At 36.1% G+C, this 26,720-nt stretch overlaps 1 protein-coding gene across 8 annotated transcripts in view; it reads right to left on the bottom strand.

The window, feature by feature from the left end:
• The window catches only part of LOC106869811 (bromodomain-containing protein 3), a 96,437-nt gene that overhangs the window by 15,845 nt on the left and 53,872 nt on the right, over window positions 1-26,720 (bottom strand). For 4 of the 8 annotated variants that reach the window (XM_052965696.2, XM_052965697.2, XM_052965700.2 and 1 more), the window contains exons 11-20: window positions 24,980-25,108; window positions 24,213-24,407; window positions 23,374-23,776; window positions 10,503-10,676; window positions 9,217-9,336; window positions 8,848-8,976; window positions 3,412-3,452; window positions 2,667-2,934; window positions 1,979-2,080; window positions 56-301 (exon numbers count right to left, since the gene is read on the bottom strand). In XM_052965696.2, coding sequence (XP_052821656.1) covers window positions 56-301; window positions 1,979-2,080; window positions 2,667-2,934; window positions 3,412-3,452; window positions 8,848-8,976; window positions 9,217-9,336; window positions 10,503-10,676; window positions 23,374-23,776; window positions 24,213-24,407; window positions 24,980-25,108 — 1,807 coding nt within the window. The remainder of the gene's footprint in view (window positions 1-55; window positions 302-1,978; window positions 2,081-2,666; window positions 2,935-3,411; window positions 3,453-8,847; window positions 8,977-9,216; window positions 9,337-10,502; window positions 10,677-23,373; window positions 23,777-24,212; window positions 24,408-24,979; window positions 25,109-26,720) is intronic. The other 4 variants (XM_052965699.2, XM_089348039.1, XM_089348041.1 and 1 more) reach the window with 1 other exon arrangement.

Here is a 26,720-nt window from a genome sequence, read left to right as displayed (position 1 = left end):
TGACAAACACTTATAACAAAGAAGTGACAAGTGAAGACAGTCATTTCCTACTTACAGACAGTGCCACCAGAAGCAGACGTTTTAGGACTTGGTTTAGGACTGTTAGATTCCTCATCACTCATGGGAAATTTGAAAGCTTCTTTTGCCCTTTCAGCTGGAGGAGTCTGAACAATAGGTGATGGTGGCCGCAATTCTGGGAGGGATTTCAATGGAGATGAAATAAGTGGAGGAGGTGATCCAGGTTTTGCATTATTTTGTGAACTTGCCAAATTAGCTGCAGGAACATTACTACCGGAATTTACTGAAAATAATGTTAAAACAAATTGGAATTTACTAATTTAGTTTGATAAAGAAAACTTTTGGCAGGCATGATTGATTTTATAATATAAATTGCTATATACATATGTGTAACCATACATTTCATCATTTCTTGAACATTCCTTGTTGTACAATATAAAATATGCAGAACTAACCACAAGATAATGAATCCAAACTTTGCTATACTAAATATGTTGCTTCTAAGCACACAAATATATTAACTTCAGTCAGAAAATTATAACATGAACAGTTTGCAGCTTCGTATTAAGCCAAAGACTATAAGAATAAGAAAGCCATTCTCAACTGTATTACAGCTTTAGAGCAATTAGAAGCTAAAGGTTATCTTTTTCTGAAAATACTTTTAACAACTGCTAAAAGAAGAGTCTGTTAACTAAAGGATGACATAGTAAAATATGGCACAAGTAACCCAACAGCCGTTAATTTGGAGGCAAAATAACTGACAGAAGAATAATCACCTAATTTTCAATACAAGATGTAGCAGTCATCAGTATCAATGAGCTAAAGTTGTTAACAAAATATTTAGCTCTTTTATTAACTAGAGAGAGAGAATTACCACCCCCTCAAAAAGCCCCATCTTCTTGCCAAGCTCAAATCCTTCCATGAAGTTACCTGAAGAGGTATGGGTTCTGAACAAACCTATGGTTTAACTGAAAACGAAGTATTTAAGTGGTGATCCATATGTCAATAAAGTACCCAAGGAAGAATACAGTAGTATATGCCAAAGTGTTCATTGGGGGTCACCTGATTACAACAAATTCAGTTTCACAAACACAAGCATATGAATTAAATATTTAAAGGAAGAATCAATGATAACAATATATTATAAACCAATTTCGCCCTACAGTTGCTATTTTGATATTTAATTTTACAAATCAAGTTTCACAAATACAAGTCAAATGAACAAAATGTAATGTGAGATTGTGCCACATGTTAAAGAATTCACATTAAATCATGCGATAAGGTTACTCATTTAAAAGTTGCCATCCAAACATGAAATCAGAGCTAAGTGAAGTTCCAAAAAAGACCGCAGGAACTAAAGAGATATTTACAAACACATTTATTACATTATCCACGATTTTCAGCTATTTTATTTTCTATCAGTAAAATACCAGCCTCTCAAAGATATATTACATATATATCTTTTTATGTTTGCCTACAAGTATATATTTTTAATTTGTATATCATTATAATTTCTGTATTGGGCATTACTGAAAATAAATACATAAAAATACTAATGAAAATAGCTTAAAGCTATATAAAAAGGTTCTGAATGAGTACTAATTAAAAATATCTACTACTTCCATCCATGCAAACAAACTTTAAGAAAATTAACATGATGTATCTTAAAACTTCAAATAAAAACATCCTGGAGAAATCTTACACAACTTTACAATAGAGAATTATGTTATAATGTTATAGAACAGAAATAAAAGACCGCAACAATATATTCTATGAAAGTGAACTGTGTATAAAAGTATATTGAATATATGATTGAAGCATAATTTAAAGGTTGTGCTTCAAATTTAAAAATTTAATTGGAAGATACAATTTTAAAGACATTTGAAAATAGGGAGTTAAAAGACATTACTCAAACTCATAGGGCTGTGTCCTTTTATAATAGTGTTACATAACAACTTACTGGTTGTCTTGATCTGTGGTTTAACAGTTGCAGTGGCTGTTGGCCGACTAGGTTGCATTGGAAGTGAATGTGTAACAGGCTTTGAGTTAAGAGGAGGAACCGCTGTAGGGAAACAATAACTTTTATTAGTACACCAATATATGGCCAAACACAATTTAGCCAGCAACACTGCAGCAATCATGATTAGTTGAGTGTTGCTTTTATCACAAGTGTAGACCACTATACTATTGGATTAACTATACTAACTGGGCCCTGGTGGTAAATTAATCTTACGTGTAACAAAAATTTATGAGAACAAATACAACCAATTAAAATAAAATGTGCAAAACTATTGCTTATAACATTTTACAACAAGAATAGAAAACACTGATGTAGAATTTAATTTTACTTCTTTTCAAAGCTGGTAATGTCCCAAGCTTAGGAAGAAGTTTATCATATACAGACAGGTACTAATTTAAGTTTCCAACGGTTCTAGTTTAAATAATACATGAATACAATCAAGACAACCATTATGTAATAAATAAGGAACCCCTTTTGTACTTTTATATGAAGGACCGGATATTTTGATGCAAGTTTTTTTAAAATTTTTTTCAATTTGATATATCTGGATGTTTATTTTGGTATATTTTGGTTATGACTGACTCAAAGAGAGAAAAAAAAAGTAACTATGTACAGAACAGGTACCTACCAACAACTGCAGGCGATGTGTTGGCAGGTTTGTGCTGAATCACTGATGCTGGAAGACTAGCTGGTGGTGGCGCTACTGAGGAAGCCATTGTTTGTTGTTGTTGCTGATAGTGATGATGTTCAGCTGCCGGAGTCATTTGGGTAGGTGTATTTCCTGCTACGGGACCGGTAGCATTACGCTGCATGTGATATGGTTTATTATCAGCTCCTTGTGACTGAACATTTCCCCCAATGGTGATCTTTACAGATGGTGACATTGCTGGACTAAGCTAGAAATAACAGCAAATGAGGTTATATTGACATCAGCTAAAATCTATTTCTTTACAATATGCAAAATTCAGGAATGATATTATCTCCAATATAATCAACTGTAAGTAACATAAGTGAACATATAGAATCATTTGATTCAGTATAAGATAATATCAAAATTTAGCTTTTCTAATTTCTCAATCATATTTTCAAGTAGTAACAATTTGCAAAATAAAATTAGGATGAAATGGGAAATATGTAGAATAATTTATAAAATAGAGGCAATAAAGCTTTTGGCACGACACTAACATAAAGTAACATTTCAGAGAAACACTAAGCCACTGAAGAAATTCTGAACAGATATGTTTTTCTTTAGAGAATGTGTGCGCACACAAGTGTCTATATATATATATGTGTGTGAAAGTACACAAGGTCATAGAGAATTCAATTATAGCTTAAAGGCATTTTCTACATAAATGTTGACTTTCATATCTTACCTTTTGTGGTTCACTCTTTGGTGCTTTCTTACGTGGAGTTTCTGCAAAGGAAATCAATATATACAATACAACTAATTAGTTTGTAAAACTGCTGTGCTCCTTATTGAAATAGAGAAAGATAGAATGATGTATTGTCTGAGCAGCCAGCATCCACACTAATCTCTTATAATCACTTCAATCTAGCTGAATAAATATAAAATATGTACATTTACATGCATGCCCACAAACATACAAAAATTTCATTTTTTGCCAAAAATAATTTTATTGCTAATATCAACCGCGGAACCTAATTGTTTCAAGATGAGAAGAATATAATAATTTGAAGGTGGCACACTTGAGATAAATTGTTTGGCAGATTTGAAAGAAAAGAAAAGAAATAGCTATTGTTTCAAATGAAAATAAGAAAATCTGTATATGAATGGCAGTTGGCAATGTTTATATTTTTTCATTTTCATATCTAAGCATTTTAAGAGGAAAATCATCGTACTGTAACAGACACTCATTGTAACCAAGAGAAACAGCTACAGAAATAATTTACAATTGTTAGTTCTATTGATCACAGTGATAAAGAAATTCACTGTCCATGTAACAGTTAATAGGTTTTTAGGATGAAAGGAAAGGGATGGCATTCCAGAAGAGAATTGAAGGGGAAAGAAAAAAAAAAAAAACCAAAAGAAAATAATCAAGAGAATTGTCACTGTTCACTGCCTAGCAATGTAATCATTACCAATAACTGTGTGAGCAATGCTTTTTGTCCCCACCCCCTACTTAGGATGTAACTTCAGGAATAGATGCTCAGTTAATGCCATTGTATCTTGAAATAACACATTTTCCAGTGGTCTAATATGGATCTTTGAAGTTTCAACATAAACATCAGCTATGAAACATTAAAGAAAAAAATTAAATATGTAAAACCCTTACCAATTAGAAAAGTTACATACACACATGATAGTGCAAGTGTGTGTGCACATGTTTGTGTCCAGTATTTACTAACACCTACCTCATGCCTGTACACTCACCAGAATCATCTTGCAATGAACTTACAAATTCAGAGAATAATTAATAGCTAAACTTGTTATTTAACTATCACAAAAGTTCTTCCTTAAATAAAAAGTGGATTGACAGGTATTAAAGTTAAGAGCTGAAAGAAATTCTACCAATTTAAAATCTATTTAAAAAATAAAAAAAATTTTTTTTAAATTATACTGATTCATTGATTAAGTTAAATCCACATTATATTAATCACAAAGTATATTACTATTTTTGTATGTTAATTAACTAAATGTCAGTATTTTTTAAATATATTATTACTTCCTACAGTTGGAATAACCTATGAAAAATAATTGTGTGTGTTTGCACATGTGTGTTCGTACACACACACCTTTCAGTCAAAAATTGTTTTATTGTGCAGTTCATGCCTGAAACTGTATAGTTTTCAAAGTAATAATTTCCAGTTAGTTAAAATTGATGAACCCAGATATTTAAAGACTCATAATCTCTAACTTTAGGATTAAATATATTTGAGGTTAGTAAACATCCAGATGACACTATTAATACCTCTTCACCTTTTGCTGTTTGATCTTAAATGAACATTCAGCAAAATCTTCATTCAAATTTGTAGACCATTAGTTTTCAAGGTCTTGAGGAGATTTTCAATTTAGCAACAATTTAAAGAAACAATCTCAATACATTTCATGAAATATGGTTAAAAGATTTAAAACAAACAGAGATAGCTTCTAAAACCTTGCTTAAATTGCCATTAAATGTCTAATATATCTTATTAAAGCTAAAAAAAAATATATATATATATGCAAACGAGAATGGAGAAATTTAATGTTTTCTACCATTCTTAATAAATGAATAATAAAAATTTAAATGCTGAAGTCATCATTCATTGAAAATTAATTCTTTAAACTCTAACTTTTAGAGATAAAACCTTACAAGTGTAAGCAATGTAATTTAAGAAAGTTCTAAGTAACTTAAGGACAATATAACAAATATATATATTTTAACACTTTCCAATATACATGAAAAAAGCTGCTTACAATATTGAAACATTTTCAACATCTGAATTGTTGAAAAGTATTCAAAACGTTTCCTATGAACTGGTAAGATTAAAAAATTCAGGGAACTAAAAAGTCGATAATGCTCACAAAAATAGTAGCAATTTGTAAAAAGCAGCCTTAAAATAGGAAGGGTTATAATTCAGGATGGTGCCAGAGTACTATCCTAGAGGTAGATTAGAATATAAAAATCAATGGAGAATTTTTCAATGAATGATGATTTCAACAAAGAAAAATATCAGCAACAGGAAAGTATGAGAAATGAACTCAAGAGGAAAGTAAAAGTTTGTACCAGAGGTTTTGGATTGCCTCCAACAACTCATTCTACTAGTGGCTTGATAGATTTTTCAATTTCAAAATAAAAATAAGAAATGTGTGTTTTGTGTGTATGAATGTGTATATATATATATTTATATATATGAAAATAAAATATGTAAAATCTATGGGTTGTTTATTAAGAGATTAATTTTAGATTTAGATTATCAAAACCCATAACATGCAGGAAAGTGTTGCTAAAACTATGTAGTTAGAAATAATTGTTGGGAGTTTAAATGACTTCATCTAAAATAAAATTTTTAAAAACTATGGGTGATTATAAGTAACAATTTTTAAATGTAGCTCATTAGAACACCAAGCTGCTGGTTCATCATCCCTCAGCTTTACGAGCTGGTGAAGAGTATCTGCGACACAACTGATGTCAGCAAAAGATAAATTAAATAATGCTATCCTAAAGATAAATGAAAACAAGTTAGAAATTAGGAGAAAAATACTATGTAAGAAAAATGTACAAGTATGCTCCATTATCCTAGATGGATACACATATATATACAAAAGTTGAATACAGAAAATTCTAACTCTGTACAGTATGAACTGGCATTACATTTACAGTACTGTAATAGCAATACAAATGCATTTTGTTTTAATTAATGACATCTGGAAAATATGCTAGTCAAAACATACTAACATATATTTTTTTTATATATATTTATATATATTAAAAATAACAGCAGAAAGGACTTTTTAGTGCAATCAACGACATGTTTTTGCTCCGAAAGTAAAGAAAGGAGTAATATATTTTTGGCAATGCTGGCAGTGAACAGATGCACATTTGAAAGACTAAGATTGTAAAAGAAAAATAACGAGTCATCTAAACAAAATGGGTCAAGAGGAAAACACCAGATTACCCCTACTAACCTAATTAATTTTTTTTTTTTTTAAATATTGAAATATAAACACAAAAAACATTATCCACTGGGCAACACCATGATCAAAGTGGTGCAAAGTGGAATTGAAAGGAAGAAAACAGCAGAAGAAAGACTCAGTTCTGCAAATAAAGGGGCACAGAAAAAAATGTAGTAGTAGACAGGGTGATCAACAAGGAACAGTGGTGCAAAAACTATTTACACTGTCTTAAATTTGTCATGTTGGCATGTAGTTCAAATATTTCAATGGAATGCTCTAAGTAAGCTATTCGTACTGGGAGGTTTTTTTTTTTTTTCGAATATGTATGATTGAAAGAAAATTATTAACAGATTTCTGCTCAGACAACAAATCGCTACAAGTGGTGCACACAATAGAAGCTGCCAGCAAATAACTACTAATAATTCACAATTGAACAATAGGTAACCTACCTGGCTGAATGGATCAGTCAAGCAAAAGGAATGGAGGTTAATCAACCTCACACCATAGGAGCATGGTTAAATGAAAAACAGATTTCCCTAAGAAGGAAAGCAATATTTACTCGACAAATTACCTTTCTTAAAATAAAGATATTCATTCTTATACTGTGTCATTATATAGACATATAATAGACAAATAAACATTTATTTATTATATGTTTTTTTAAAAATTTTTCAAGGATAAAATAAAAAATGATTAATATTTTCCTAAATTAGAAAAAGTAAAACCAACGGTCCCACTCGAAATCTAGTTCTTCCCCAGTATAAAATTAACTGTTCAAGCCATGAGTGCAGAATGTGTTGTTTTTAGTAAGAGGCAACCCAAACTAAGAGGCCAGTAAACAACACACACACAAAAAATTCGATCCTTTTCTTTATTTGTTTTAAAAGATTTATGCTGCACATGATGACGACCATTAGATGTATATACAAAATGAGGTATAATGATGTAGGATTTACAATACTGAATAAGGTACAAATGGTGAACTATTCACTACAGTAGTACTGAGGGTTTTTTGATTTTTTTTTTTGATTTTTTTTTTATATATATATACATACAGTTAATGACACCACAAAGGTACACAGAGTCAGGCCAAGGTTTCGAAGATGACTACTTGTGTCAAGATATGACCTGCAACAGCAGATAGTCTCTCTTAAAAATGACAGATGATCAAAACACCTGACAATAGAAAAATGAAGCTTATGGACTTGTATTGAGAGGAATGCAAAACAAAATACTCATTAATGAGCCATGGAGTGCATAAGAAATGTGTTGCAGCAGAGGCCAGTCTTTATTCTTTACTATTATTGTATCAGCACTTTTAGAAGCCAGCCTTTCACCATATACCTGCCAACCGAAGTAGATAAAGCTGCTTCACATAAGCAGCCTACTTTCATGTTACAAATTTACATTCTGACCACACTTTTTTCTTCTTTTTTTTTTCCCCCCCAAACATTATAATGGCTGGCTCTTAATTTCCAATTGGAAAGTCAACACCCATGCACACCCAGCAGACACCTGATTTAAGAACTTAGAATGAAAGAAATGAATGTCTCAGAAATGACACACCCTATCATACCAGAAGGATGAACATGATTTGGAGAGAAATTAAAAAAGTAAAAAAAAAAAGGAAAAGAAAAAACCTGTGTATATATGTAAAGATAAATATATGCTGAAACACATCACTGTAATATATAAGCACATATTTGTCCCTGTGATATATACACAAGATAAACCTGTCCTTTTAAAAATGTGAGCATGTAGTATTATTATACAATGGAGATGACTAGGCTACATATGTATGTCAGGATGGGAACCAGCCACACTAATGGCTAGCCTCATACTACAAACACATTCTGCACTCTTGGCTAAAAAAAGGTAAGTTGTTCTTCCGTACAACTTGCCTTGTCACATCCAGAAAATAGTCTGGAAATTAACACCCCAATATTCCTACAAGTACACTACACACAGCCCGCAATCGATCAGCCTGTCATCTTTGGGTTTCCACTCGTACAACAAAGAGACGAGTTGGCAACGACCATGAAAACTTCCAGTAAAAATGTTTATGTAACCAGTAATGGCCATATTATCATTTTCTAAAGTTTCACTTCGTTTCTTCATAATTGATCCTTGGAGACTACAAGTTAGAGTGGCAGCACTGGAAATAGTGCAGGAGTGTTGTCATTGGTCTAACCTGATTCAGAGTCACTGGAGTCTGAAGAACTTGATGAGCTTGTATCACTGCTCGTATCTGAGTCTGACGAGCTGGAGCTGGTCGCACTCAGACGAGAACCACCAATAACATCAACAACATTGCTTTCCTCTGCAAAGAAAAACAAAGAAAAGTTTTCCATTGAAGTACAATTATTAAACATAGGTTAAATAATTAACAATGTACAAGATTTAAGAATAACAAAAACAAAACATAATTTTACAGATGTTATACACAATGTGTGTAAATTGCACCTAAACATTTGCTTATAAAAAAAGAATTAATTCTGTAAAGCATTACAATGTCTATGGATTATAATATTTCAGTATACCTATGAATAGAATTTATTACCTTTCTTTATTGGTTTTTTTGAACTTATTAGATGTCCTGTTACATCTTTGAGTCTTGCTTCCAATTCTTGTTTCTTCTCTCTTTGAGCTTCTTCTCTAGTTTTACCAGGAAGTTTCTTTGCTATAAATGATAGAAATACAATTTTTGATATTTTTCAACATCATTTACAAGACCATACTTCAAATAGTCTTTAGCACACATTCCAGCAGCTTCAAATATTCACACCATCTTTTTGGTCAACTTCTATACCTTTTATCAAATTCACATAAAGTAATCTTAAATGTTTTACAATTCAACATTAGTTGTAAAATGAAGACTTAATTTTAGATGCCATCACTGAACAAATGAATACAAATACAATTTATAAACCCATATGCATGACACACGCACCGCCACAACTAATTCTTCCATGCTAAAATGTTCAGACAGTTAAAAGTGTGGAACCCAACATCTGCAAATCTGACCTCAATACTTCTTTCCCGTATCTTCCTCTGCCCAGGTACCTTCCTCTTTCACCTGCTGAATGAAGAAGAGCTGGCAAAATCAGCATATGATCATAATACCTAATTGCTTTTTCTTTTCCTGTTTTGTTTAAAAGAATAACTTTACTTTATCTTATACATAGCATTACATATTTAACAAATAATTCTCATAACACTACAACAGATCACCCACTATCAAAACCCTTGTCATTGTTGTGTTTAGTATCAGATGTTTCACTCTCATTTGCTTGCTCTTTAGTTTGAAAAATGTATATCTTCTTTACATCAACCATTGAACCCACAGCATCAAGCTCTCACCAACTAAATTCCAGCAAGCCAGGCAAGAACACTTCAAAATTGTTACTGGGATGTTTTGCTCTTGGTTATCAAACAGTAGTTTGGTTTATGCCAAGAAAACTTGCAAGCATTTTCCATTAATTAAACCACAATGCCAACAAGAACATTTTCTGTAGATCTTCAATAGATTATACAATAATAACTAGTGATAAGTCAATGACAATGAAAATACAGCCCTAGTGAATGTACAGTTGTACCCCAATTTTCACTATTAACTTTGACCTAACGGTGAAGTATATCCAGAATAGAACTATTATAATACTAATACAACCTGATACTTTACTCACCATCACCTCAGTTATTGCCTTACCAAGTAACTATACTGCAACAACCCCAACAACAGGTTATTCTGTTTATTTTACTTACAAGTTTCATACTGTCTCATTATCTTCAATATACTGTTCCACACAAAATGGCTACAAAATGCATAAAAACTGTAATACTTACGTATATAAGGTTTCCGTGGTTTTTTCTTTAAACAGGACATCACGTAAGATTCTAGCTCACGAAGTGTTGAGGGCTTTAATGTTTCAAAATCTATTTCTATCTCATCAGGATTTGAATCTCTCAAGGACGGTTCTCTGGACTGAATAATATGTACAACCCTACCCAGCTTGTCACCTGGATTGAGAGAGATTATGCAAATTGTTACTAATAAAAAAATTCAAGCAAACAAAAGAACAATTTATTTCGCAAAAACTATAGGCCAAATAAAATAACTGATATAAAAAGAAATATTTTCTAAGTAAACTTAGCCGATAGTTTTAATTTTTTTTTATTTCCAGCAGTTCTTTTATGTGTCTCCACTTTTTTGACACTAACTTACCCCAGGTTACAAGATACAAAAATGTATTCAAAAGTCACGGGGATGTAAACAAACAACACTAGTTGTCAAGCAGTAGTGGAGAAAAAATACAGACAACAAAGACACACACATATACATACAATGGGTTTCTTACACTTTCCATCTAGAAAATCCACACACAAGAGTTTGGCTGGTTCAACACTATAACAGAAACACTTGCCCAATGTTCTCAACCATGTGGTTGAGAAACAAACTTCTTACCACACAGCCATAAGGTCATAAAAGGTTAAACAACAGAATACTTTCAAGTAGTTTAATACCAAAATCACTCATTGACCATCTCCTTGACCCTGATCCAATTCCATATGTCAACACACATACTCTGCAGCCTACCAACTTCATCTCTATTTTACTTTCATGCAACCTCCACCTGCCCAAATACACCTATATAGCATAAGCACCTGATCTCATAACACCATCCTCACCAAGCTATCTTATTTCTTTCTTGCTAACTCTCGATACTACTCATAGCGTTCCCTCTCCATTGCATTATTCCTTTCTGCTTTTCACCAACATCTGTTCTCCCACACCACACTGATGTGACTATCAGTTGCAAGCTACAAAGCAACCTCCCTAGAACAGATAACATATACAAACAAAAGTAAAAAGCTGCATCCAGCACAGTCTCTGCTGTTAAGGACACCCAATCACGAAATCTATGATTTCCATCATATGTGTATGTATAAATATAAAATCATAACTGTCTAACATAGAATAAAAGAAATTCATTAGGGCAGATTTTCGAGCTCAGATGCATTTCCAGTAACAAACCACCACCTGTTTCTAAGATATCGCTCATGGCCAGACATAACATCAAAGACTGGAAAAAAAAAATCCTTTTGTATGAGTGAAGCTCATTTGCAATTATTGTGTGTTTGTCAAGACAAGGAGACAAACAAACACATCTCTATGCACACACATTTTATACATGCATATACCACCCAATTTGGTTGCAAAGCAATGTCATGCCTACACTGACCATTTTACAGTGTACTGGGTGCTTTTTGTACAGCACTTGCACAAGTGAGATACCCATGTAGTACAGCTGTAAATATAGTGTAAGACAGAGAGTTGAATGGGGGAGGGGTGATCAATGATACACAATTTGATCAGTAAGTGCTGATTGGAAGGTGAAGAGAACTAGGACAGACAGAATTGGATGAGAGGTTGAAAGAATGGAGAGAAAGACGAAGTCATGGGGACAGTATATAGTGGTGCAAGCAAATCAACAGGTAGTGGTTCAGTGGAGATGAACAGCTAATTTGGTAGCATAGAAAGATGGGGTGATCAATGTAAATTGTGAGTAAAGAGAGAGACAATGAGAACAAAGAGAAGATAGTCAAAGTGGATTGGATAGTGAGAGAATTAACGGAGATCACAGAACAGAGTACACAGGCTTGCTTTTATTTGATTACAGCAGCAGAATATTACAGTTGGCAAGTGAGGGAAAGATCATTGAAAGAAAATGAGAACTGAGCGAAGATTTGTTAAGGCACTTAGTTTAGGGGCCCACTGGCTACATATACTGGATCATTCCAAGTCCTGAGACCAGCCTCCATTTCATTACATGTTTTCCAGGATCTAACTCTTCTACAAATTCCAGCCACTTTGAGCAATCAAAACCACTATATGCAGCTGATTGTCTACCACTGATAAATAATAAGTCACTAGGTTTTCAGAAGCAATCTACAGCCCCCAGGAGTCACCCAATAGATATAGATCAGGTAATGAGAGTCACGGAGAGGGTCATAGCCCAAATACCTAGGGAGCGGGTCAGTTTAGATGAGATGCAGTTTGGGTTCGTGCCAGGTAAAAGCACCACTGATGCTATATTTCTGGTAAGACAGCTTCAGGAGAAATACCTAGCCAAGGATAAACCTCTGTACCTGGCTATCGTTGACATGGAGAAAGCCTTTGACAGGGTCCCCCGATCCCTCATCTGGTGGTCAATGAGGAAACTAGGGATAGAAGAATGGTTAGTGAGAGCTGTGCGAGCCATGTACAGAGATGCTGTCAGTAAGGTGAGGGTTGGCAATGAGTACAGTGATGAATTCCGGGTAGAGGAAGGGGTCCACCAAGGCTCTGTCCTCAGCCCCCTCCTATTTATCATAGTCCTCCAGGCAATAACAGAGGAATTCAAGACAGGATGCCCTTGGGAGCTCCTCTATGCTGATGACCTTGTACTAATTGCTGAGTTACTATCAGAACTAGAGGAGAAGTTTCAGGTGTGGAAGCAAGGACTAGAATTGAAGGGCCTTAGAGTCAACCTAGCTAAAACCAAAGTCTTAATGAGTAGGAAGGTAGAAAAATCACAAACCCCTTCAGGTAGATGGCCCTGCACGATCTGTAGAAAAGGCGTAGGTAGAAACTCTATAAGATGCACCCAGTGCAAGCTATGGACACATAAGAGGTGCAGCAATATCACAGGAAGGTTAACTAGGAAGTTAGTTTTTGTATGTAGCAGATGTTCAGGAGCTATAAGCACTGCAAATGTGCAGAAAACAACTTCTGCCACATTCCAGGGAGAAAAACTAGTAGTTGATAGCTTCCACTATCTAGGTGACCAAGTTAGTAGTGGGGGAGGGTGCGCTGAAAGTGTAGCTGCTAGAATAAGAATAGCCTGGGCAAAGTTCAGAGAGCTCTTAGCTCTGCTGGTGACAAAGGGCCTCTCTCTCAGAGTAAAAGGCAGACTGTATGACGCATGTGTACGAACAGCCATGCTCCATGGCAGTGAAACATGGGCCGTGACCGCTGAAGACATACGTAGGCTCGCAAGGAATGAAGCCAGTATGCTCCGATGGATGTGTAATGTCAGTGTGCATACTCGACAGAGTGTATATGTACCTTGAGAGAAAAGTTGAACCTAAGAAGCATCATTTGTGGTGTGCAAGAGGGACGATTGCGCTGGTATGGTCATGTGGCGAGAATGGACGAGGATAGCTGTGTGAAAAAGTGCCACACCCTAGCAGTTGAGGGAACCTGTGGAAGAGGTAGGCCCAGGAAGACCTGGGATGAGGTGGTGAGGCAAGACCTTCGAACATTGGGCCTCACCGAGGCGATGACTTCTGACCGAGACCTTTGGAAATATGCTGTGCGTGAGAAGACCCAGCAAACCAAGTGAGACCTAAATGCAAGGCCTCTGCCAGGGGTGTAGCCAGCCCACTTATGTGTACCTTTCCTGCATTGGACACTAAATTCCCCAGGCAAGTGAAATCGAAATCGAACTAAATTAGACGACTGGCACCCATGCCAATGTTGTCTCCTTCATTGGACACAAAACTCGGCTTGCGAAGACCTGTTGGGGCAAGCGAAAGCGAAATCGGGATGGCACCTGTGCCCAGCGTCGCCTTTCTGGCATTTTGAGCGTGGCCATTGACAGTAAAAGCACCCACTACACTCTCGGAGTGGTTGACGTTAGGAAGCGCATCCAGCTGTAGAAACTCTGCCAAATCAGACTGGAGCCTGGTGTAGCCATCTGGTTCACCAGTCCTCAGTCAAATCGTCCAACCCATGCTAGCATGGAAAGCAGACGTTAAACGATGATGTATAGTCCCACTATGTGGCACCATAACTGGGTTCAGATCCCACCGGGTTTCTTGGAACAGGAGCTTTAGAACAGTGTCATTTGTTTCCAGCTATTCACATATAAACATGAGAGTGTTGTTTGTTGTTCAGTCCACTGAAAGATTATTACATATATATACACACACACACACACACACATATATATATATACATGCAATACACACACACTTATATATACATAAACATAAATATATATATACACAGGAGTGGCTGTGTGGTAAGTAGCTTGTTCCGGGTTCAGTCCCACTGCGTGGCACCATGGGCAAGTATCTTCTACTATAGCCTCAGGCCGACCAAAGCCTTGTCAGTGGATTTGGTAGATGGAAACTGAAAGAAGCTAGTCGTATGTGTGTGTGTGTATTTATATCTGTGTTTGTCCCCCTACCATCGCTTGACAACTGATGCTGGTGTGTTTACGCTCCCATAACCTAGCAGTTTGGCAACAGAAACTAATAGAATAAGTCCTGGGGTCGATTCGCTCGACTAATGGCGGTGCACCAGCATGGCCACAGTCAAATGACTGAAACAAGTAAGAGTAAAAGAGAGAGTATATACATATATATATATATATGAGGGCTCCGTTCATTTGTAGGACCACTGGCACAGAGGGGCTTTTGGTTGTTGCTTCCTTGGCTGTCCTATCCTTTTCTGCCTGGTCATTCACAGGGGTGGGGGATGCATTTTTTTTTAGGAACCACTGGATCAAAGAAACTTCTGGGTTGTGTCTCATTTTTTCTATCGTTATCAAACTTGCCACAATAATTTTCCATTATGACATCCAGGGTATCAATGCGTGCTCTGATAAGTATATAAGATCAGATGAATTCATTTTTCTTCCACTCTATCTGATCAATGGTTCTACAAAAGCCATTGTTTTTCAGTGCAGCAGTGATAATGTTGTCTGGCGGATCACCATTAGCAACTATCCATGCTTGCAACAGAAGTTTCAATTCTTTCTTCTCCCACTTTAGTGACCATCTTCATTTTTTAAGCCCAGAGGGTGAGTATAGGATAGAGAGGAAGTGAGATAGAGGGAGGGAAGGGAATAGGGAACAAGAGAGGGTGATATAAAAGAAAGAGAGAGGGTGATATGAAGAAAAGAGAGAGGGTGAGATGTTAGCACAACAAAGGGAGGTAGATGAGGGGGAAGAGACAGAGTGAAGGAGAAGAGAAAGAGAGACAGTGAGGGAGGGGATGGGAAGAGAAAGGGAGACAGGGAAGGATGTGAGGGAAAGGGAGAAGCAGTCTTCCAAATCCACTCACAAGGCTTTGGTCAACCCGAGGATATAGTAGAAGACGAGGATATAGTAGAAGACGAAGTGGGACTGAACCTGGAACAATGTGGTTGGTAAGCAAGCTACTTACCACACAGCCACTCCTGCGATTGGGAAAGGGAAAAAGAGAGGATGATATGAAGGAAAGTGAAGGGAGTATGGAAGGATAGGGAGGGAGAGAATGAAGAATATATGAGAGAAAGGGAGAGACTGAGTGTATGAGGGAGAGAGGCAGGAAATGGAGGTAGATATGAAAGGCAGGGAGAACAGAGGGAGAGAGGAGAGAAAAAGAGCAGGTAAAGAAGATATGAAGGAAAGAGAAAAACAGAGGTTATGGAAACAGAAAGGCCTCTGTGAGTGAAGTTACATGAAAAACGATAGTGTGAAGAAAGAGAGAGGGAAAGAAAAGAGGAGGGGAGAGAGAAGATATGAAAGAGTGAGGGAGAGAGAGAGAGAGGAGGGGAAAGGAGAAAAATATGAAGGAGAGAAGGGAAGAGCAGGTAACGAAGCTATGAGGGAAAGAGAAAAACAGGGTATGAAACGAAAAGGGCTGCTGTGAGTGAATGACAAGTTACATGAAAAACGATAGCGGGAAAGAAGAATGTTTCATGATGAGTTCGCTGCCTTAAAATTTTTCAAACAGAGGATTGGAAACAAACAATACCTTCTAAACTCAAATTTTGATCTGATAAAACCAAAGAGAAAAGAAGAAGAAGAAACAAAATGAATATGATACTTATTCCCAAAAGGTAAAAATTCCAATTGTTGTTCTTGTACAAAGCAGTTTTGTTTCAAAGAGAAATAGTTTTCTTTTTACACACAGTACAATTTTTCACAACGTGGTTTCTTCTATGATAACTCTGCATGTCCATTATTTACATTCAACGGAGATTTGTCCTCATCTTGTTTGTTGTTAACACAATGTTTTGGCTGATATACCCTCCAGCTTTCTTCAGGTGTCTTGGGGGAAATTTCGAAGCTGGGTTCTCATTCCTAAGGTATTTCTCGATGTTATTATTATTATTATTGTTATTGTGCAGGTCACTGCTTGAAATCAAACTTGGAATCTTGGGGTTAGCCTGCGCTCTTAACCACTACGCCATATGCCCGTGGGCAATTATGGAGCAAATATCTCCGTGTAAAACCACCAATAGAAGAAAATATGACCAAAGACTGTGTGTACTCCATCTCATGCAGCTGTGGTAGGTTATACAAAGGCGAAACATGCCGCCCTCTCAAATATTGACAAATAGGATATAGCTGATCATGTATGGAAAAATGGACACCACCTCCCCCTGTGGGATGCAGTTAAAATAATAGACAGAGAACACCACGGGAAAATACAAAAATTAAAAGAAGCAGCACATATGCTAGGACACAACAACCTCCGAAGCAGATATGAACAGCACATGGGAACCAGTATTAAGGAAGGATAGAAAAATATTAGATACATAAGCCCTAAAGTTCACTAGATAATTGCCCATGGGCATATGGCGTAGTGGTTAAGAGCGCGGGCTACTAACCCCAAGATTCCGAGCTCGATTCAGTGACCTGAACAACAACAATAGTAATAATAATAACATCGAAAAATACCTTAGGAATGAGAACCCAGATTCGAAATTTCCCCAAGACATCTAAAGAAGGCTGGAGTGTATATCAGCCAAAACGTGTTAACAACAAAAAAGGTGAGGACAAATATCCGTTGAATGTAAATAATGTACATAATTCCTGATCTTTTAAATATAGAACTGAACTCTGCATGTTGTTTAGCTTTGTGTGCTGGTAGCACAGGGCCTGGAATTTTCCAGCATGTTGCTGTCCTCAGCCCACCTGTATATTGCGTCCAACTCCCATTACAGATGTGCAATATTTCCAGGATTTTGTATTGTCTGAAACTTGTCATCCACATAGCTAGCAAGAGTGGCTTAACTGAGGGCATGTCTGAGAGGGCCACTACTAATAACCCTGTGGAATACCACTTGCTTTTTGTGTTTCCTAGGAGGTGGCTCCATTGGTCACCACTGCCTGATGTCTATCTTTTAGAAAGTCATGCAGCCACTCTCCAAGTTTTCTGCCTATGCCGAGATCACGCAGTTTGTGACATCTTATACCATGGTCGAATTTGTCAAAGGCATTTGCAAAGTTGAGATATATCACATCCACATTTGAGCCATTCAGCAGCTTGTAGAGTTGCAGGAGCTGTGTTAGACAGCTTTCACCTGGTCGAAATTCATGCTGGGTTGTCAGTCAGCAAATCATTTTCTTCAAGGAACGCAATTAGTTTCTTGCGGACTATTCGTTCCATGACTTCGCTGATGTGTGGTCAGAGAGATAGGTGAATAATTTTTAGCAACTACTCTGCCTCCTCTCTTATGGACAGGGCATATTATCGCTTCCTTCAGTTTGTCCGAGAGCTTACCACTTTGCAAAGAAGCTCTGAAAGAGAAGCTGCAGTGGTCTTGCAAGGGTTAGCTTGTATGATATGAGAAGGACCACTGGAAATCCACCAGGACCAGCAGCTGAATTTGTGTCAACCCTATCTATAGCCAGTATTACATGCACACACACATACCCCAAGCTTCCATGGGCCAGACAAAATTTGTTGAGGTAAATTCTCTACAGCTCGAAGACCTTCCCATCACCAACCATATCTGTTTCCAAGCAGCACAATATTTTCCCATAGCAAAACATGTTTTTCATGGAGGACTCGAATGAACAACCCTGCTTGTATAATGATGTTCATTTTCAACCATCATGTGTTACATAAAGAAGCATACACACACGCACACAAATATGTACACATGCATATATAAATACATATACATAATTCACTCACAAGGCTTTGGTCAAGACAGTGCTACAGAAGACACTTTCCTAAAGTGTCATACAGTAGGACTGAACTCAAGATATAGTTTGGAAGCAAGTTTCTAACCACACAGCCACACTTGAATACATACAAACATGCACACGCAGACACACACACATCTTGCTTAAAGACATCATAGACCTATGAAGTTTGATATAGCAGATGACCCCTTTGCAAGAAATGCAAAGAACAGATCTGCTTAACTCACGATATCATATGGAATAATTCAGGAGACAAGACTGGGAACTGAGTCTAAAATCAACAAGCATTTGTGCTAATGGTGATGCCCTGGTATGGTGACTGTTCCTGGCTGAAATAGCTAACAGAACACACACACACACGTGGTGGAAATCAACTTTCAATCAAGGAAGAGCACTTCCTAAACTCAGTAATTCCATGCAAACATTCTGAAAGTCCAAGAATTGTTTTGGAGTAGATAAAGTGTTGCATAGTACTGAACATGTATCCACACACACACACACACATACTGAGTTGAAAGTATAGTTGCTAGAATAAGAGTAGAATGGAGAGTACAGAGTGCTATTATCTGTGTTGGCAGAGTGGATGGTGGCATACAAACAGCAATGGCAGTGAAATGTGGACCTTGAATGCAGAGGTCATGTGAAGATTAGAATAGATAAAAGCTCTGTTGGCCATGCAAATTTGTTGAGAGAAAATGTTGACATGACAGGAATCAGATGTGTGGAAGAGAGACAACTGCACTGGTCTCATCACATGATGCATATGGATGAGATCAGTTATAAAAATATGTGCTGGTCACTTAAAGTGGATAGAACCTGTGGAAAAGGGAACCAGAAATGCATACTACAATGTAGTGACTGCTGATAAAGATGACAGACAATTTACTGGGTTTGAGAAGACCCATCTGTCATGGCAAAAAATGAGGTTCTGAAACCATCTTGTTTATGCCTGTTAATGCTAGGCCTGACCCCAGCACTAAATCTGCCTTGTCAAGCATTCTCCACATCTCCTCCTCCTAACACCCTTCACCACTCTTCTGCTGCTGCAATCGCTTCAGAGAATGATCAACAGATATTTCCCACCACCATTTTTTTTTGTTACCTATTACGTTCTTCTTCTCTTGGAACCATTTAAACTTCATTCCACATCCTCATTACCTTCCCTTCCTTTACAACAAGCACCTCTTCCGTATACCTTTAGTTATTTCTGTCTCCCAAGCTATATCTTGAGCTTGCCATATCACATTTTTAACACGCCTCAGAACAGCTATCATTCTCAAAATCCTCTCACACTTGCCACCCCCGCACTATAGTCACTTCATATGTACTTCTGGTCTCCATCTGTCACTGTATACTAGTGTCTCCAACCAACTTTCTGATGTATTCTCCTCCCTAAACCATTTCTATTTTTCACCTCATCACCCATGTCATACTGTGAGGATCAGAATCATGAAGTGTATGAGAGAGAGAGAGAGAGAGAGAGAGAGAGAGAGAGAGAGAGAGAGAGAAAGAGAGAGAGAGAGAGAGAGAGAGAGAGAGAGAGAGAGAGAGAGAGAGAGAGAGAGAGAGAGAGAGAGAGAGAGAGAGAGAGAGATGTCATTAGGTAGAGGAGTATTGAGAATGAAGGCATACGCAGCACTGAGATGGAAGACAAGATGGAAGTGTTACGAAAGCCTGCTGAAAGAGAAAAATACATGGAAAGCTGCAGAGATGTGTGACATACCTGCTGAGATAGTTAATAAAATCATACAAGAAGGTATTACACTCAATGACTAGCAGAGCAGGATCATGTAAACTGCTACAAAGACAAAGGAGATCCTTTGGAGATAGTAACTATAAAGAGATCAAACTACTGAATCAGGTTATGACCATCTCGGAAAGAGCCATAGCACAAATTAATTAATGACAGACTGAACCTAGATGAGGTGCAGTCTGGTTTTGTCACCAGTAGAAGACCACTGATGTAATAAAAACACTATGCCTGGCTTTTATCGATCTGGAGAAAGTGTTTGAGAGTACTACACTGGGTAATTCGTGCCTTTGAGGAAACTAGATGTAGACAAATGGATTGTGAAGGTTGAAAAAGCAACATACAAAGAAATAGTAAGTAAAGCCAGAATCAACTATGACTTTCGTGATGAATTTAACATAATGGTAGTTCATCAAATCTCAGTAGCCTCCTATTTATCACAGTACTACAGGCCATCACAGAAAAATTTAAGGCTCTATCTCCTTGGGAACTCATCTATGCTGATGACCTAGCTCCCATAGCTGAATCAAGCATGGAAGCTAAATTTAGAATCAGGAGGTCTTATGGTAAATTTAATATGAGGTTAAGTAGGGAAGAAGGCATAGACCCTGCTATCTTCAGGGAAATGAACTCGTTCAATATGCAGAAAAGAAGTAGGTTAAACTTCACATTCTGTACACAATGCAAGCTATGGACACACAAGATATGTAATGTAGTCAAAAAGCAGACTAGTAGAGAACATAAGCTTTGTATGTAACAGATGCACTGGGTAATCTCTTGAATGCTGGGATGGCTCACTAGTAGTAGTTGATAGCTTTTGTTACCTAGATGTAATTAGCAAGGGAGGCAGCTGCTGGGAAAGTATAGTAGCTTGCTTGAGTGAGAATGGGTTTAAGAAAGTTCAGGGAGCTACTACTCCAGTAGCCTCAGAGTGAAAGGCAGATTGTATGATGCTTATGTTAGAACTGCAATACTGCATGTGAACACAAAAGACTTGAAAAGAAATGAAGTAAGCATACTCCATTGGATGTGCAATCTAAGTGTAAATGAACAATACTGTATAAGAGTGCTGAGAGAAAAACTGAATGTAAGACGACTCAAATGTAGTGTGCAAGAAAGAAGATTGCATTTGTAGAGACATGTTATGCATGTGAGTGAAGACAGCTGGATAAAGAAGTGCCAATTGCTAAATCTGGCTGGAGTTTCTGGATGAAGTGGTGAAAGCTGATCTCAGGACCAGGATGTCTGGCAATATGAGGTTCCTAAGAAAACTTGCACACCTCTACAAAACTGTCCTCTGAGAGAACTGTGTGCATATGTACACAAATGGGTATCTCACCGACCCATCAGCTCATTCACTGTAACTTCCCACCCTCTGAGACCATTCTATTTTTCTTGCTACCAGGAACTATTTCACTTTTTTAACCATCCTTCAACCATTATTTATTGTTCTCCTCACCCACATGTTAGTTATTCATTGCCCCCAATGAATTATCAAATCACTTCCCTGCCTCATTTACTACACTTGCCTCTTCCCATCCAACTACATGCCATCACTCATCCTCCCAGTAAATTGTAATACTTATTATTCTGCAGCTTCTCCTCACTCTTTTCTACGTCCATCAACCTTTCCAAACACATCCACCATTGGTCATCACACCCTTCAATCCTATCCAATCATGCTAATGCATACCTCCCATCCTTCTACATGCTGAGTCACTCTTCTCACCTCAAACCATGAAGCCAATCTGGACTGGCAGCTCCTACTGATCATTCTCATTATCTTTTAAGAACCCAATTGCCCCTCCTTCTTTACCTTCTTTCATATTATATCCTCTCCTAATCTCTTTACATAAATGACTATTGCCTTCTGCAGTCTTGTGAACTGCACAATAACCTCACTTGTGCCAGTAGCACAAAGGAATAAAATAAAAAACCCACTTAGTACACACTGTAAAGCGGTTAGTGGTAGGAAAGGCATCCAGCTATAGAAACTATGCTAAAGCAGACACGGGGATGTGATGCAGTCCTTAGACCTAGTAGATCCTGTCAAACTGTCCAACTCATACTAACGTGGAACACTAACATTAAATGATGATATATGCAATAGGCTCCTTTCAGTTTCCATCTACTAAATCCACTCACAAGGTTTTAGTTACCCTGGGGGTCACAGTTGAAAACACATGTCCAGGGTACCCATACAGTGGGACTAATCTAGCAATTACAAGGTGCTTAATCATGCAACCATGCCTGCACACACACACACTCCCCCACCTACACACACACACATATTTATGTAAACATATATAAATAAACACATACACATTTCATTAAACACATTATTATGTTCAAGTTTTATCTTGGTTTTTTTAGGCTGACCATCAAAATTTGACAATAACAAACAAATCTGCAGATTACTAATGCATAATGGTAATGGTTAAAAAAAAGACCTTTGTTAGGAAAGTCTTCATGAATTCTGTCAGTATATAAGAAACAAGACAAATGTCAAATATATTCAATTCAATTCTTGATAATAACACTGTGAAAGTCTACAAGTGCCAGGTAAGGGTTTAGGAACCAATGCTCCAAACCAACTATAAAAAGTTAAAATATGAAACCTATAACAAAATAAATAAATAAATAAATAAATTTAAAAAAACTTGAGTGAGCAAGATCTGCTGGTTGAGCGAAGTTATGATTGCACACATGCTTAGTCTGAAGTATACAGAAACTGTGCATCCTAAGTATTCATGTCAAAACAGAGACTAGCCCTAAGAAGATAAATCCCATAAAGATGACTAAGTTTTGTCATGATTGGAAATATATTTTGTTGCCCTCTTTCTCTATCCTTTTCACTGCACTACACTGCAATGAGATGACATTTAATCTGCCTGTACTTTATCTCTCCATCAGCATCCATTATCAGATCAAGTAAATTAAAAAAAAAAACTAAGTACACAGCAAACAGAAAACAAATGTAGAAAGATGGTAACATACCCGGTAATTTGTTAATATCCAAACTTAGCTGCCTCTTTTCATCGTAAGTCATTGGCTTTGCATTGTCATCATCATCACTGTCATAAGAACCAGGGGTGGCTGGTTTACTTCGATTCTTCGAGCTAGAAGATCGATTACTAGTTCGCTTGTTTTTACTTGATGGGGATTTTTGCTTTGATTTAGGTTTAGAAGATTTAGGTGGTTTAGGTTGTTGTTCAACAGGAGGTTGTTGTACTGGGGCAGGTGGGGGTTGTGGTGGGGGAATTTCAATGACTTTATCTTTTTCTTTTTCCTTCTCCTTTTCCTTTTCTTTGGCTTTCTTTTTCTTTTTGTTTTTCTTTTCTTTTCTTTCCTTCAAACATTCCTGTGTCAGAATCCCTAATTTTTCTTGTATATCTCGGACCTAAAGAAAAAGTGAAAAACAAACCACAAGCATTACATAAACAGCTTTCTCTTAACATCTTAATACCAATCATTCATTTACTTGACAAGTTGAAATACAATAATTACCTGTATAAAGATATTCCAAAAGGTATTTAACGAACTAGATGTAAATGCCCTTAATATCAAAGCAAGGCTAATCACTCATCCCTGCCCTAAAAGTCATGAACAAAATATGTTTAATAATTTGAAACAATGACTGACATATTGATGGAAATTAAGAACCACTCTTGAATATGGCTGAAATTCTTATATTGCATACACTGCTAAAAAATAAATATATTATACTACACTTACAATCATGAATATGTTAAGAAACAAACACATTGCCAGTCAGACTATACAGAAATGCTACTGATAAGTAAGCAAATTCATTAAAGTTAATCACTTATACTTACTTGTTCTTGTAACTGCCGGATCATTTTGTCTCTTTCATCTTCACTTTCATCCTCACTTTCACTGCTTGATGCCGATTCTGATGATGGGGCATCACTTGATGATACCTCTGTTTTAGTGTGTGTAGTGGGTGTTGGTGGCTCAGGAGTTGAAGGTGTTTCATCAGGCATCTTAGCATATTTCATTTCAAACACATCCTAGAAATGATCAAATGTAATTGTTTCCAGAACCCTTTTGAAAATATCAATATCTGAAAAACTGTAACAACTACAACCAAAATTTTCAGAAGCTCTTCAAGATAACTAGTTTATTCAATCATGCAACTTAGAAGGAATAATTTGATACTCAATATAAAATTTCAGTGTATGAAACACATTATAGAATATACTGTTTAATGTCAAGAAAATTATTAACTTGTACCCTTTAATCTGTAAATTTCAAAAGTTATTCACACTTAAGCTGCTTTAAAATATCACAATCCCTTTTTCTCCTGTTTCAGGTATAGCCACTAGCTACAATATTTCAACATTATTATTTCTTAGTTAACACTGTACTTCAGAACAGGTGCCTTGCTACATTACTTTAAGTGTGAATTCATTGGACATGAAGTTGATTTCTTGAGCAAAAGTGTCAAAATATATTACGCTCCATTTCCATGTGGAACACATGGTGTACACTATGTAGTAGTCTTTGTTTCATCTTGTTTTCATATATAGCTCAAAACACAGGTTGTTATACAATTTAAAATTAATATATACAAAGTTCCTACCTGTAATTTTTTGGCCATCATCACCACATCACTGTCTTGAGGATTATATCGGTAGCAATTTGTGAAAATAGTCCGTACTTCCTCAGCAAACTCAGCAGCTGATTTATATTCCCGATTATCCATTTTTTGCTTAAAAGACAGACAAAATTTCATGACTATTCAAAGAAAATAATTCGACTGCACATGTACAAAATATAATATTCTTATATATGAAGAAAAAGTGGGAATGCCTTAATTAACTGACATAAGTCATTCAAATTGCACATGTTGGCAGAGTAACTTTTCCTCTATACTAGGCCAGTGGTTCTCAACAATTTTTTTTACCAATGGACCCATTTATTTTCTATTTTACTTGGGTAGAACCTCATAGCCATTTGATGTTTTAAAAAAAAACCCATATTTTTCAAATGAAATAATAGGAATTGTATCAAAAAATTGTTATATTTTGTTTATTGTAGAAGTATATATAACCAATTCATTGCACATAAATTTTAACAACAATATTTTATATCGGCCCCAGTTGAGAATCAGTTTTAGACAAATATTTGGTTCCCACCATTGAGTTCTTTATAATAGTGGATTCAAGCTGTCCAACATCTGCACAAGGCTACCGACTGTTCATGGAAATGACAGCACTGACAAGAGTGATGTGCATAGATAGGTGACATTTAACTCTTTCACTACCAAGTCACCTAGAACTGTAAGAGATAACCTCTTCATATCTAAATGAGGATTTCAGCTCAAATTTCATTAGTATACTTGTGAAAACATGATTTCACTACAAAAACAATTTTCACAGTGTACGGCATTATAAAAGACTCTAATAGTACACCAGTATACAGAAAAACAAACTTTGAGCCCTTATTTAAAATAAGGCTCTCACCGTGTTCAAACATACAAAACCTTCCCACAAACTTTAGACATGGTGAGTGACATTTTGATTAATATTGTGAATTATTGCTTGTATTTATTATGTATATACGTAAGTTTATTTCATTTCACTGAAGGTGCAACTGTTTCATTTTGTAGTTTTCTTCAAAGATAAATTCCAGTATTTTGCTCTACTTTACCTTTATGATACAGAAGTTCAACTGAAAATCCAGTAATGTGCACAATTCTATAATAAAATTTTGTTGTTGAACTGAATATTGCTAATAACTCATTTTCTATGCTGTTTGAACAAAACTGAACCCATTAGCATTTAAACTGGCCTTATACTGCCCAAATATTCTACCTGTTTTATGGTTAAACCAGCCAGATCTCACCTCTCCCCTAAAATATCATTCTAAAATTAAACAATGACATCAAAATCTCTAAGCTATGAGATAATGCATAATTAATTCAAAACAATGTGAAGAAGACAGTAATCTGACTGCCAAAAAGTTAAATATTTTTCTATTTTGTCGCATTTTCCTGTAATCAGATTTGCTTTGAGACAAAAACTATGCAAGAGATTAATTCAAAAATATTTTGTTTAACTCTGTTCTGAAAATCACAATATGTCGTTGTTTTCTGAAACCCATTTAAATTGATTATTTTAGAATTTAATTGAAACACATAATGGGTGTATTTTAGAAATATAGTGAAAAAAAAAAACGGTTAAAGATGAAATTGGTATTTGTGACAAACTATGCAATGGGAAACCAACTGTAAAAGTGTGTGTGTGTGTGTGTGTGTGTAAAGTAAAACAATCTAAGCAAATTTAAAATTCTTAAAACTGGATCTTAAAATGAAAGGTAGA

The sequence above is a fragment of the Octopus bimaculoides genome, chromosome 2, assembly GCF_046866305.1.
Source record: "Octopus bimaculoides isolate indiv1 chromosome 2, ASM4686630v1, whole genome shotgun sequence".
Classification (NCBI taxonomy): Eukaryota; Metazoa; Mollusca; class Cephalopoda; order Octopoda; family Octopodidae; genus Octopus; species Octopus bimaculoides.
The sequence above is the reverse complement of the archived record's forward strand: the minus strand, read 5'-3'. Positions and strand labels throughout refer to the sequence as shown.